Source organism: Mus caroli, unplaced genomic scaffold, assembly GCF_978045245.1.
Source record: "Mus caroli unplaced genomic scaffold, Mus_caroli_1 scaffold_8, whole genome shotgun sequence".
Lineage (NCBI taxonomy): Eukaryota > Metazoa > Chordata > Mammalia > Rodentia > Muridae > Mus > Mus caroli.
This window is the reverse complement of record NW_028227263.1, coordinates 4081839-4095521: the sequence shown is the minus strand read 5'-3', so window position 1 is coordinate 4095521 and position 13683 is coordinate 4081839. Positions and strand designations below refer to the sequence as shown.

Sequence of the window (13683 nt, the reverse complement as noted above, 5' to 3'; positions counted from 1 at the left end):
ATTTATTATATATATATTATATATACACATGTGTATATATAATATATCTCCACAGTCAAGGGTTGTGTCCATCCTTCTTCAGAGAATCTTTTGTTTTGTTTTGTTTTGTTTTTGTTTTTGTTTTTTGAGACAGGGTTTCTCTGTGTAGCCCTGGCTGTCCTGGAACTCACTCTGTAGACCAGGCTGGCCTCGAACTCAGAAATCCACCTGCCTCTGCCTCCCAAGTGCTGGGATTAGAGGCATGCGGGCACCGCCCACCATGCCTGGCCACAGAAGCTTCTTATTGCGGTGGTAGAAAGATTCCTGTAACTGGTCCAAGAGCAAAGAATAAGCCATGCTAGAGACATCTCTATCACCCCCTCTGAGGCTCAGGAAACATCTCCCAAGGTGGGGTACAAAGAACGAATGCCCAAGGAAGGAGAGATGTGTACAGCAAAACATGTTTCTGCGCAAGACATAGCCATTCCACCCATGAACTCACTGCACATGACCACCACAAAAGGGGTCCCAGCAACATTTCATCATAGGTATGGGAGGGGCCCAGCGCCCCTCCCCCACCATTAGCAATTTACCTTAGGGAAGGGGGTATTCTTTATTCAGTGATTAAATTGTCCTTGTTCAAAAAAAAAAAAAAAAAAAATTCTGAGTTCCAGGACAGCCTGGTCTACAGAGTGAGTTCCAGGACAGCCAGGGCTACACATAGAAACCCTGTCTCGAAAAACCAAAAAAAAAAAAAAAAAAAAAAGACCATTGTCCTTGTTCTAGCTGGGTCAAGAAGCTAGAACTAAGAAATAGCTTAGTGGTTAGGGGCACTAACTGCTCTTCCTAGACGACAGGGGTTCAAATCCCAGCACCCACATGGCAGCTCACAACTGTAACTCCAAAATTTGACACTGTCACATAGATATGCATGTAGATCATACACTGATACACATAAAAGTAAAAATTTTAAAAACACCAAAACCAAACAAAAAAATTTAAATAGAAAATAGTTAAACTCAGAGGGATACTGAGAAGACAGAAAAGTAGGAAGGAGACTTGTTAAGAAGGATTCCAACAAGGGGGAAAGAAAATGACAAGGGAGACTGGGGCATGAAAATCACCAGCCGAAATGAAAGCCAAAAGATACATTGTATGTATAAATGCATAAAACTGGATATTTAAAAGTATTCAGGGCTGGAGAGATGGCTCAGTGGTTAAGAGCACTGACTGCTTCACCAGAGGTCCTGAGTTCAATTCCCAGCAACCACATGGTGGCTCACAACCACCTGTAATGGGATCTAATGCCCTCTTCTGGTGTGTCTGAAGACAGTTATAGTGTACTTATTTTTTTTGTTTTGTTTTGTTTTGTTTTGTTTTTCTTTTTTTTTTAAAGATTTATTTATTTATTATATGTAAGTACACTGTAGCTGTCTTCAGACACTCCAGAAGAGGGAGTCAGATCTCATTATGGATGGTTGTGAGCCACCATGTGGTTGCTGGGATTTGAACTCCAGACCTTCGGAAGAACAGTCGGGTGCTCTTAACCAATGAGCCATCTCACCAGCCCTATAGTGTACTTATATAGATAAAATAAATAAGTCTTTTTTTTAAAAAAAAATAAAAGGATTCAAATACTTTGGAAAGGAATGCGGGGTCACTTTTCATGACTGCTGTTCAGGAAGAAGCCCAGATTGTGGTGTGCACACTGTGTGTAACTACCATAGCCCTGGTTTTCCTCCATTCACTTACATGACCTGTAGCTTCCTATTTCTCATGTCTAAACTTCCTGTCTGGGGCAGAGTGCCCTGTTCATTGCCAAAGCAGCCTTCCTTTTTCTTTTTTCCTCAGAAAGGCTCTCTCTACACTAGGTTTGTCTTCCCTGGAACTCACTGTGGAGACTAGGTTAACCTCAAACTCAGAAAGACCTGCCTGCCTCTGCCCTCACACATGCAGGGATTATATGAGCTACCACTCTCAGACAGATCTTTGAAATGGGCTGTGACCCTCAGGAAGGTCCCAAACACCAAGTCTCCCAAATGAACGTGCATGTGGAGTGGACGGTTCTGGCTCCTTCCCCTCCCTCACACGAAGCTGTCCATCTTGGGCAAGGAGCTGGAGCTCTCTAGCTTTCCTCTTAGCTACAGTGGGAACTTGCCTGTGGTTAGCCACCCGGAAGCCCGCAGCTGGGCGCTCACACCCATGGCACTCCTTCCCACACACCCGCCTTAAGACTCCGGAATTCAGCCGGGCGTGGTGGCGCACGCCTTTAATCCCAGCACTCGGGAGGCAGAGGCAGGCGGATTTCTGAGTTCGAGGCCAGCCTGGTCTACAAAGTGAGTTCCAGGACAGCCAGGGCTACACAGAGAAACCCTGTCTCGAAAAACCAAAAAAAAAAAAAAAAAAAAAGACTCCGGAATTCGAAAGTGCTACTTTAATTAGAGGAGGAAAGGGAAGTGGCTTGGGGTGGACAGTCGGGGCGCTGAGCTAGATGTAAGTGTTGTCAGCATCCGCGCCAAAGCGGAAACTCTTCTTCTGGTCAGGGTCATCATCATCGCTGCCCTCACTTCCCGAGGCACTGGCGCTGTCCACGTCGGCGGTGGGCTCGTTGAGGACCACCACGTCAGCCTCCGCCCCGATGTCCTTGCCGAACCACACAGCCTTGTAGCCGCCCTCCCCCTCCGGCCGCCGCTCCTTAGTCAGGATAGACCTCACGGCTGAAGGGCTGTCCCCAGCCTGGACTGTCTTAGGAGACCCGGAAGCTTTGAGCTGAGGGCTAGGAGGTGTGGAGCTGGGGGGCGTAGGACTGGAGGACATGGGGCTAGGAGGCCGGAGGGGCGGCTGGGCAAGCTTGGGGCTCGGCTCTGGCTTCCGGTTGGGGGTGGGCGACCACTTGGCCTTGTGGTCTGGGAGGAAGGTCAGGTTGTCATAGCCACTCGGCTGTGGCTCCTAAGGGTGGAGTAAGGACAAAGGCATCAGCAGCCGTGATATGACTCCCAGGAGTGGAGTGCATTCTGAACCCTCCTTCCTCTGCTTGGCTCCCACTCTCTCCCCCATCCCCCTTGGTCTCAGAACACCCATCCTAGCCTACCTCCATTTCCTTCCCTAGTAAAGCCCTGTTTTCCCCCAGCCGTTCCCATGCATCCCTCCATGTCCCTTTTCTGTGACTCCTCAGCCCTGAGTTAGTCCCCTTACCGAAGCCTTCCCAGAGCAGCACGCGAGCCGATGTCGGTAGTGCTTATGGACCAGGATGACCAAGCAGATGAGGGCCAGCAACAGCAGTGCACCTAGCACCCCGCCCAACACTGCCATGTCCACCGTGGAAAATCTCTGGCCATCACCCTGCTCGCCTGCTCCTGGTGTGTAAGAGAACATGGCCACTTACTGTTGGAACACTCCCAAGAAGGTCCCTTCCCAACCTGGGCCAGGCCAAGGTACCATAGAAACAAGGCAGGCCTCTCCTGGCCCACCATCTGGAGTTGCGGTTCTGAGAACGGGTGCTACCAACTCCACCAGGAAGCCTGCCCTGGGATACCATTGTAACATGACTACTAGCCTCTGATTCACCGGGGTGGTCTTCAAGGGCACACTGTAAGCAGCTCTAGTGAACTTTGTCTTAATGTGGCTTCAACTTCAACTTTGAATGCATATTATACTTAGACCAGAGCAGGTCTAAGGTCTCAGTGACACTTGCCGAAGTTGGCCTTGTCAAGCTGCCTCTGGTGACGGTTCCAATGCGACAGCTAGCTGTGCCTGGCCCCTTGTGACCATGTACACTCAAAGGTTTAGTGGATACAGCTTAGTGACCAATACAAAGACCTTTCAGGGGGAACCTCGTGTGTGTGTGTGTGTGTGTGTGTGCGCACGCACATGTAAAGTTTACTATGTAGTGTATGTATTTGTGTTGGTGCTGCATGTCACGTGCATATTGTGCTCAGAGGAAAACTTGGCAGAAGTCAGTTTTCTGTATGTGTGGAACCCAGGAATCTAACTCAGGTTGTCAGGCAAGATGCTGAGACATCTTGCCAGTCTCCATATTGCTTTGTAAGTTGGGGTCTCTCACTGGCCTACAGCTGGCGGCCTATCTGGCTAAACTATCTGTCCAGTGCTTCCCGGGGTTTCCTGTCTCTGACTCCCCAACTCTGAAGTTGTAAGGGCGTATCCCCACGCCCAGCTGTGTAAGGTGGATTCTGGGACCAAGTTCAGGTCATCATGCTGGAAGGCAAATACCAAGAGCATCATTGTCATCTCCCAGCCCTGGATAGTTTTTGTTTTTGTTTTGTTTTAGCAGCATTGCCTCAGTATGTTGCCCAGGCCTACCTAAGTGTCTCCAGTATCACAGGCATGTTCTCTCTCTCTCTCTCTCTCTCTCTCTCTCTCTCTCTCTCTCTCTCTCTCTCTCTCTCTTTCTCTCTCTCTCTCTTGCTGTGGCTGGACTGAAATTCCTACATAGATCAGGCTGGACCAGGACCAGACTGGGCTGAACTCACAGAGATCTGCCTTTCATTATCTCCCTAGTGTTGGGACTAAAGGAATTTGTTAGCACACTCTGACAGCCATAACAGTCATTTTTATCTTGTTTCTTGAGTAGTGCTCTTACTTAACCTAAGACCCTAAATACAGATTGTCTTGGGAATTATGGAACTCACTGGCTCTAAAATCTGCTTCTGCATCCCTATACCTTCTTCAGTTCACCCCCATTCTGACCTCTTGGGGCCATCTGTCTAGAGCCAGACACAGACTCCTTAAAGGTGGTCATTATGGCCAGGCCAGGCTAGCCTGGGTGGACCCTTTTCTAGAGCACATCCTAGAGCCCTTGGCTGAGTTAAGGCTGACAGTGACTCCAGGGCAATGTGTTGGACTACCTGAGATGGGCCCAGTGGCTGTCGGCTGAGAGGTTCCTGGCTTGGGGGTCTGTGGTGAGCTGCCACTAGGTGTGGCTGGCTGAGAAGAGGTGCTGGCCCCTGGAATGGGGACCATTGGCTGAGAGGTTCCTGGCTTGGGGGTCTGTGTTGGGTCACTTCTGGATGAGGTTGTCATGAGGGAGGTACTTGTTCTGGAAGTAGGGGCTGTCGGCTGAGAGGTTCCTGGTTTGGGGGTCTGTGCTGAGTCCCCACCAGGAGTGGTTATCTGGGGAGAGGTGCTGGTTCCAAGAGTAGGGCCCCCCCCAGGTACGGATGAGGCAGAGGTGGGTGGGCTTAGAGTTGTGCCACCAGGTGGGAATGGGCCAACACTTCCCCCAGAGCTGGTGGTGGCAGGTCTTTGAGAGGTCCCAGAGGTCAAGGGGGCTTCCATAGTGGTGTTACTTGAAGGCCCAGTCGTTCCTCCAGCTTCTGGGGGTGTGGGGAACTCTGGTGGTGGCATGTACAAAACTTGGGTTTGCCTCTGTCCCCAGATATGCCTGTCCCAGAGGGGGAGCCACCCTGCTTGGGAGGCCCTGGGGGGCTCACCTGTGGAGGGCAGTTCTCGCTCTGACACCTGGATCTCAACAACAGTGGTGGCTGTGTCCTTAGTCACAGTGTTGCTAGCTTCTACCTGGGTCAGGAAAGGGGCTTGTTCCTCTTGGGTCCCTCTTTACCCCCACACCTTTGGTCCCCTTATCCCCACTCCACCTCCACACGGATGGTTCTTGCTTCCTCCATAGGCACAGCAGTCAGAATGATATCCTTATTCATCATGAATTCTGAGGAGTTGGTGACTCGATACGTGACAGCGGAGTTGAGGTCCTAGATGAGGCACTACCGTAAGACATAGGCCTGGTGCCCTACTGTCCACCCCAAGCAGTCTGCACAGAGAGAGGAGGCCAGAGGGTCCAGGTATTCTTATAGGATTCCTAGGTGAACAGGGGTGGACTGCATACCGGGAAGCCTGGGTACTGAGCCTGGATCCTCAGGATCTCTGAAGGGAAGGTCTTGTCCTTCACTGCTGTGCCAGCCTCAGATCCCAGTACCACTGTGCCATAGTACAGGCTCTGGGAGAACTGGAGTGGGTTTCCAGTGACACTGCGAGCCTCCACGATGGCCTGGGTCACTGAGTATCGAGCCATGTCTTTCTGATCAGCCTGAGGAGTCAGGGGAAGCAGGAGTGGGTATTCGGATTTAATGGAGCTACAACTGGGAACACAGCTGGGGACACACACAGCTGGGGACACAGGAGACCCATCCATCATCCAGTACCGGTACCCACCCTGATCAGAAGGGTGAACTTCATGGGGCTCGGGATACTTTTGGCCATTGTGAGGTTGCCATCGTGTGTGTTGATGATGAATGTACCATCTGTGTTTCCTGGAAGAATTTGGGGTGGAGTTTGGTGTCTGGTCCCTCTGTTGTGGGCTCCAGGTGCTGTGGGGATAAGCCCTTACTTACCCGCCAGAATGCTGTACATGATAGGCTGGTTAATGGCCTGATCTCCGTCCACAGCATAGATGGGACCAGGACTCATGATGAGGGGGGACGGCTGTAGGGATAGGGACATCTTGAGGTTTCAGAGCCCCCGCTCTTACTCTCTTGTTGCCCCTCAAGATCTGAAACGTGAGTTGGAGCCTGGAGGGAGGGGCAGTGCCTGCTTGGGACAGAGCTGCAGCCACAGAAGGACTCAGTGGCAACAAGAACTTACGAAGGAAGGCTTCAGTGTATGCCCTTCTGCACAGTGGAGGCTGTGGTGGCCTTGGCAGGCCACCCTGCCCAGTGGCACTGCTGGCCTCAGAGGAGACCGTCAGCTAGACAAGGACTTAGCAGTCCCTTATTAGCATCAGCCCTGCCCCTGAAGTCTTCACATCCCAGCTTACATAATAGAATCCACACTCCTCACTGATTTTTGCCCCACCCCCAGGAAGGATAGTTAATAATTGATTGATGATTGATTGATCGATTGATTGATTGTTCATGTTTGTTTCTTAAATCACAGAACTGTCTGCCAGCCTCTCCGGAAGCACAGGACCATGGTTGGATCCCTTCCCTGAACGTTTTCTGACTTGGCTCTAGATTCAAGTCTGACCCTGGGCCTCCTTTCTCCCCATTACCAGTTTGTGTCCCGTGGGGACAACCGCACTGTACTGGGCCTGAATGCAGACGTAGCCATCTGTGAAGGAGCATGGCAGGAACCAGGGGGTCCGTAGGTCAGCTGGCAGCACGTGCAAGACCAGGGTGGCAGTGGCCGTGTGGCTGGGCTCTACATTTTCCTCCCAAGTATCCTATAGTGACAGCCAGCCCCTGACAGTCAGGCCCAGCTTGGACAGGACCTAGAACACCCAGGACTTAGGAAGATGTGATCCGCTTACCCGTGCCAGCAGCATGAAGGTCATGTTCTGATTCTTGAGGTAATCCAGGGTCTGGTCCAACTTCAGAGCAGGGTAGTTTACGCTCTCCAGGGAGAAGAATTTGCTGGCATTCTGTGGAGGGGAAGGAGGTGGGACTCTGGAAGGTGGAGAAACTGAGGCCTGGAGGCATCAGAAAGAGTGAGGGTTGTCAATAATGAGTGGGGCTGGGGGAGCACTGACGGGGGTCACTTCCTGCAGAGTGTAGACTAGGATGTCATTTTTGTCAGCATCTGTAGCCTTCAGCTGTGTCTCAGGGATGACGATTGTATTCACTTTGGTGTCCTGGGGATGGAGAGAATGAGGTTGGTCCAGCCATGCTGTAGCTTCTGTATATAGATCTTCCTGATGTGGTCCCCCCAATACCCTGTGTCCCCCTGCCTCCTCCATACTCAAGACAGCACTGGTTCAGACTGGGCTCACCTCCGATACATTAAATTCCTCGAATGCAAAGGAGAATTTTGGCGCATTGTCATTGATATCCTCGACAGCCACAAACACCATCAGCTGTGCCACCTGCAGCAAAGTCACCAAAGTCAGCCACTGGCTGAGGAGCAATGCTCTGATGACCCATCATTCATTCATTCCTTTTCTTATCTCTTTGTTCATTCATTCAGTCAGTCAGTCACTCTTTCCCTTTCATTCCACAGACACTGGTGGCAGCAACAATGTGGTGGCCTGTGAGCTCCTGTTCTAGGAGGAACGCAGACTGTAAAAACAAGTTTTAGAGTGTGGCCTCATGTGTGTGGTGGGTGTGCTGAAGAGAGATGATGACAATCCCAGGGCCACAACCAGCAATGCATCAAAGGGAGAAAAACAGCCTCTCACGGCTTCAGAAACAGGTCTCCAAGAGAAGATCGGAGAAAGGGGTCTTTAGGTTAAAACCAAACAGCTTTACTCCATGAGAGAACCCTTCCTGAGACCCAGGGAGAAACGAACACAGCCAGGTGCTGGAGGACAGAGAGAGAAAGCTGTTCTTCTCAGGTGTGACAGATATCAAGTCCACGCCTCTCTCTGTCTTCCTGTTTCTGTCTCTGTCTCTCTGTGTATCTGTGTGTCTGTGTATGTGTGTGAAGTATATTCGTGTGTTGAAGGTGGAGCCCAGGGCTTCAAATCATACTAGGCAGATACTCTACCACTGAACTATACCTAAAAAATTAAGTTTTGTCTTGTTTTGTTTTTTTTTTTAATATTACTACCTATTAGAGACGTGGCCCAAGATGTGTGTGATAACATGTCATGGAGCGGGGTAGGAGTGCAGGGTGTGAGAGTTGCTTATGGTGAAGCAGAAATTATGTGGGGCGCCTGTTATTTCTTCGAGCTTCCTTTAGTAAAAGTCTTGTGGTGGAGGCTGAGGGATACGATGTATGGGATAGGGTAGCGGGACAGCATAAAGTAGGAGGGTTAAGCATCACAATGAATTTGCATACCAGATCAGTGTCTGCCTGCCCTAGCCTGCCTCACCCACCCACCTGTGCATTTAGCTTTGGCGTCCGTCCGGTAAGAAAATGTAGAAGTTTCTGGGTGAGGCTGTGTGGGGTTGTGGTTATGACTCTCGAGGGATTCACTATGTGGGGAAGGAATAGAGAAGAACCAAGGGCACAGAGAGCAAATGGATCTGCGGCAGGGTCAGAAAGGAGACCTGCTGCCCAAGGCCCCGTGGGACTAGAGGTAGGAAGAGTAGGGCTGACTCTAACTGAGGCACAACCGACAATGCCAACAATGTACCTTGTGTGGGGTGACCTCAAAAGGAGCCTAAGTGGCTGGCAGGTGAGGGTGTCTCCCAGGTGAGGGTGTCTCCCAGGTGAGGGATGAGAGGCAGACTTAGAGCCTCAGAGTATTGACTTAATACACAGCTCTAAGTTAGCTGAGTTTGAGTCTGGAGCTCAGGGAAGAGTCTAGACTGAAAGAAGCAAGCGTGGGAGTGGCCAGGAGAGAGCTGATGTTCAGACTCCCTGGAGTGAGGTCATGGGGGAGTGGCCTTGGGGTACTCTGACAGAAGGCAGGGGTGATCAGGTACTGGGGTTAACTTACCACCGCATCTCCTCTCTTACACTCCACCTCTGCCTGGAGCAATGAGTTCTCCTGAGGATGAAGCCAGGGGCCCTATGAGTCACTTGCCACATAAGGAGCTATGCTGCTCTAGAACAGGAGAGTACAGCTAGGAGAGCAGGTACCGCTCCAGCGCCCCAGTCATCTGTGGGAAATCCTGGGTGTGTGGGGGGGCATTTGGCAGCTCTGTCCCCTACGGCCCTCCCCCTCAGTACCAACCAACCAACCACAGGGCCTGAAGGGTTCCTCATTCAGGGGGATATAGAGCCCTCAGCCCCTCCTTCCCTGAATCTTTCCCAGGTTAGGAGGCCTGCCCATGTATGTCCCCATGAAGGCACATTCCATCCAGCCTACAGGCTGTACCTCATAATCTGGAGTCACGTTGAGAAACAGCTCTTTTCCTTCGATCCTAAAGGCATAAGGGGTGGACGAGGGTCCCAAGGTCACGTGCAGCCCATCTGGGACAGAAATGTTCACCAGTGGCCCAGGAACGGTGTTCTCCTTGACTGTAAATACGGTCTCCTTCACAGAGCAGACTAGAAAGTTGCAAAGGAGAAGTTAGTTCTCCTGTCAGAGCTCTGCCACCCACCTGTCCTGCCCCTGCCCAACACATACCCTGGGTCTGGGCCAAGGTCCCCGGAGGTTGGCCAAACAGCACTGTGAGCAATGGCAACAGCAGGGAAGGCCACAGGAGGGCCAGAGCCCCCATGGCGGCAGCTGTCACCTGGAAGAAGGGTCCAGCCTGCTTGGTTCCAGGGCTGGTACAATTCCTGCCTTGGCGACCTTCGCCCCTGCCAGGCACCGCCTCATTTTATGACTCTTTACAGATGGCCTCTATCAAGGGGACTCCCGCTGGCCGGCACTAACAGGGGACATGAGGTCATATTTCGGCCTGGACTTCCAGGAAGTTAGTTGGGGACTCAGCCCATGGGCACTACACATAAGGTGTATGAAGCTTGAGAACGAGGAGTGGAGAATAGGTGTGGGGAGCCAGGGCAAGGCTCTGGGGCCATAGATCTAAGGAGGCTGAGTCAGGGCTGGGGGCTGAAGCAGGCCTATGGGATGGAACCATGGGTCTGAGGAGCTGGGGCAGGGCTGTGGGGAGCTGGGGCAGGGCTGTGGGGAGCTGGGAGCAAAAACAGGCTGAGCCATTGGTCTTGGGTCTACTGTAGCCCTCATGGGGTGTCCCTCATCTTGTCTCTTTCTCCTCAGTGTTCTCTAGCAAAATCCCTGGAGCTATGATGTCATGTCGCCTCCCTTCTCTTCCCTTGTCCACTCCCAAGGGAAATGGCTGTGTCCCAGTATGCTCCTGCTGTATGAGAAACACAGCAGTTCCCCCAGGGAAGGGCCTGGCAGAGCCTTGGTGAGTGATAGGATGCAGATAGAACTTTTCAGCCACAGCTAGGAGCTGGGGTTTGGGGAGCCAGTATCTGATGGAAGACAGGAATCCTGGTGAGGACACAGTCCAGGGCCTCCATTAGATATGCTTCCCCTCCTCTTGCCTGTAAGCTCTCAGAGATAGGAAGAAGGCCCTGGGTGGGACCAGGAGGGTGGTAGGGGGTGTTCTGTTGAAAGGGCCTGCACAGCCCTCATTACTGTGGGCCTTTGCAGGGCTGGCTGCTTTAGATGTCTGAAAACCTTCCCGAGGCTCCAAGCCTCTGCAAAGACTGAACACTGTCTCACAACCCTTCACTGGTCCTACAGCTGCCTACTGGGAGATGACATCACCGTCAGGCCTCAGGGCAGGCCATGACCACCTAAACATGTTAGAGTCAGGATGTACTCAGGTCCTCCCACTCATAACTAACCCCTATGGCCCCACCTGAGCCTCCTCCTCACCACTTCATTCCTCACCACTTCATTTACCCTGACCACATGGCTGGATCAGGGTGGGGAGTCCCTGATCCCTGGAAATTTTGCTAAATGGACCGTACAGGGCATACAGGGCAAGGTGACACTCTAGGGAATTCAGCTGGGAAAAGAGGGGTTCAGCTGATGCCAGAGATAAGAAATGTCCTAGCTGGCTTCTCGGGTTCAAAGGGCCACTGGGTGTGGTCCTAGCCACTGAATGAGATGGCTAGATCTGTCCACGCCTGCCAGGCTCACGGAGCAGAGGCGGCCTCGACTTTATCAGACATCACACACCATGAGCTAAAAGACCAGGGTCTAAATTCCTTTTTTATTGATGCCAAGGACAACCAACCCCTACTCCCTCCAGGGTCCTAGAGACTCTCCTTCCTCCCTCATCTGGGTGGCCTGGTTGTTTCAGTCCACTTTGAACGGTCGACAGCAGACCTTGGTCCAGGAGGCAGCCAGAGAGACAGGGACCCATCCAGGGACAGCCTGGGCAGAAGCCTGTGGAAGGAGATAAGTGGTGAGGGGACTAGTGAGTGACCATCAGAGTGCGGGCACCCACCTGGCTAGGGCACTTTAGGAATCCAGCTGAGGAAAAAGCTCACCAGTCCTGTAGAGTCTGAGTGTTCGACCACAGCAAGCAGAGCTGGTCCTCTAAGGGCTTGGACCGGGCCAGGCTGTTCTCTGGGGTATTTTCTGAGTCCTGCTCGCTGACCCCACCCCACCCCCAAGCCCAAAGTAGAATTAGTGGTGTACAGGGATGTGGCGGGCCTGTCCCATACTAGCCAGTCTGGAAAATTCTACTTAGTGCGGGCTCACCTGCGTTTCCCCACCAGACCCTGCAGCAGGCGCTGCAGCCTGGCACTGTCCTGCAAGCGGCTGAGCTCGCTGGTGAACATTCCGTCTGAGTGTCTTGGGATCCTGGGGAGGGATGGAGCCATAAGGGTCAGAAATTGAAGTGTGGGCGTGGCCGGGATGAAACGGATTCCCGACCCCCACCCCGCTCACCTGGGAGGTGCAGGGAGCGCGGCGGAACTGGAGAGCAGCAGCAGCAACAGCAGTAGCATCGGAGCGGAGGGCAGCGGAGGCACCATGGTTGGGCTCTGGGTGTGACAAATGCTGCAACTTCAGCCTGAGCCCCGCGCCACCGCTTTATAGCTGCTCGACCGCCGGCGGCGGGGGGCTCCAGCACCGCCCCGGCTCCGCGCGGCCGGCCCCGCCCCATCGATTGCAGGAAGGTCAGGGCCGCCCACCCAGCTGTCGTCCGGCCACCTCCTGTCCTTACCGCCGTGTTGGCGCCCCTCAACTGCTTTGGGGGAGGGGGGGAAACTAGAGGGGTAGTGCTACCAAGTAGCGAAATGGACATCTTCATCCGTGTCCAGGGATAGAAAATAGGGGTGGCAGTTCAGGACGGGCAGAGCGAACCGCACTGTGAGACTTCAACTCATCTTGGAGCCTAGCCTAGACCAAGACCCTGCCGCACTCTTGTCTGGAAGAAGCTGTAGGTGTCTTGAGAAGCCTAGGAGGGGCAGGCAGACGACTGAGAGGAAAGGAAGACCAGTGTCCTAGCACTCCTGCCGAAGCCAGGGCAGGGTAGACTACTGCAGATGACCACTTTAAGGGCAGCTCAGCACCAGAAACAAAATGGGAATCCTTGTAGGCCCTGTGGTTGCATTTTTGGATGGAAGAAGACAGTTTATTCGAATTGGTAGCAGAAAATGGAGATAGGTTAGAATAAAAGAAAAGCACTGGTAGGTAGAGGTTGTAAGGAAATGGGGGAAGGGAGCTATGGATGGGGATTGAAGACAAATAGGCTTGCAGAACATCTTCATACTTGGAGTCCCGGACCTTAGTGGTAGAAGTACGCACCAAGACCTGAGTTCAACCCAGCACCGAAACTCAAATCAAAAAAGATAACCCTTAATATCAAATTACAAACCCAGAGAACTGTTAGGAGCTAACTCTCGGATAAAAATCATATGGTTTTGTTATTAGGAATTGTTTCTTTTTGTTTGTTTTGGGGAGACCGAGTATTTAGCTCAGGTTGCCTTTGATCTCACAATGTAGCCCAAGTTGGCCTGGACCCTCAACAGCAGAGATTGCAAATCTGAGCCACCAAGACCAGCTCTGTTTGCAGTTTGGGAGGAGGGGTTTGGCAGCTTGGGACTTCTTTGTTTTGCATTTTTGAGACAAGGTGTCATATACCCCAGGCTGGCCAGGAATTTGTTACATAGCTTAGGGTAACCTGGAACTTCACATCTTCCTGCCAGTACCTCTGGGGTACTGGTATTACAGGAGTGTGGCAACATGGCCTAGTTTTACAGGGTGCTAGGAGTGGCACTTGGGGCCTCACCAGTGTTGTGCTGTGCTAGTACTCTGTCAAAGGAACTCCCCATTCCTAACCCTCTACAGGAGGCTTTAAAAACAATTAGAAGATGTTTTAGAGTCGTTTTCAGTTTACAGAAAAACTGAACTGAAAGCAT

The 13683-nt window shown here is 52.1% G+C and overlaps 2 protein-coding genes across 3 annotated transcripts; both read right to left on the bottom strand.

Annotated features, from left to right (window-relative positions):
- Positions 1–2406: 2406 nt before the first annotated feature.
- Positions 2407–10113, bottom strand: Cdhr5 (cadherin related family member 5). Of its 2 annotated transcripts, XM_029479107.2 has the most exons (15): positions 9962–10113; positions 9710–9882; positions 9329–9379; positions 7718–7810; positions 7478–7579; positions 7259–7369; positions 7001–7171; positions 6345–6435; positions 6166–6263; positions 5840–6040; positions 5592–5705; positions 5430–5514; positions 4845–5330; positions 3175–3335; positions 2407–2928 (listed from the first exon to the last, which is right to left on the bottom strand). In XM_029479107.2, the coding sequence occupies exons 1-15, from the start codon at positions 10053–10055 to the stop codon at positions 2467–2469; spliced, it is 2493 nt and encodes an 830-aa protein (XP_029334967.1). In that variant the 5' UTR covers positions 10056–10113; the 3' UTR covers positions 2407–2466. The 2 variants fall into 2 exon arrangements, with proteins under 2 accessions (XP_029334967.1, XP_021023328.1); XM_021167669.3 differs by lacking the exon at positions 4845–5330.
- A 1476-nt stretch (positions 10114–11589) lies between these two features.
- Positions 11590–12378, bottom strand: Sct (secretin). Its single transcript, XM_021168899.2, has 4 exons — positions 12209–12378; positions 12020–12121; positions 11806–11910; positions 11590–11701 (listed from the first exon to the last, which is right to left on the bottom strand). Exons 1-4 carry the CDS (start codon positions 12292–12294, stop codon positions 11590–11592), a joined length of 405 nt encoding a protein of 134 aa, XP_021024558.1. The 5' UTR covers positions 12295–12378.
- Positions 12379–13683: the final 1305 nt, after the last annotated feature.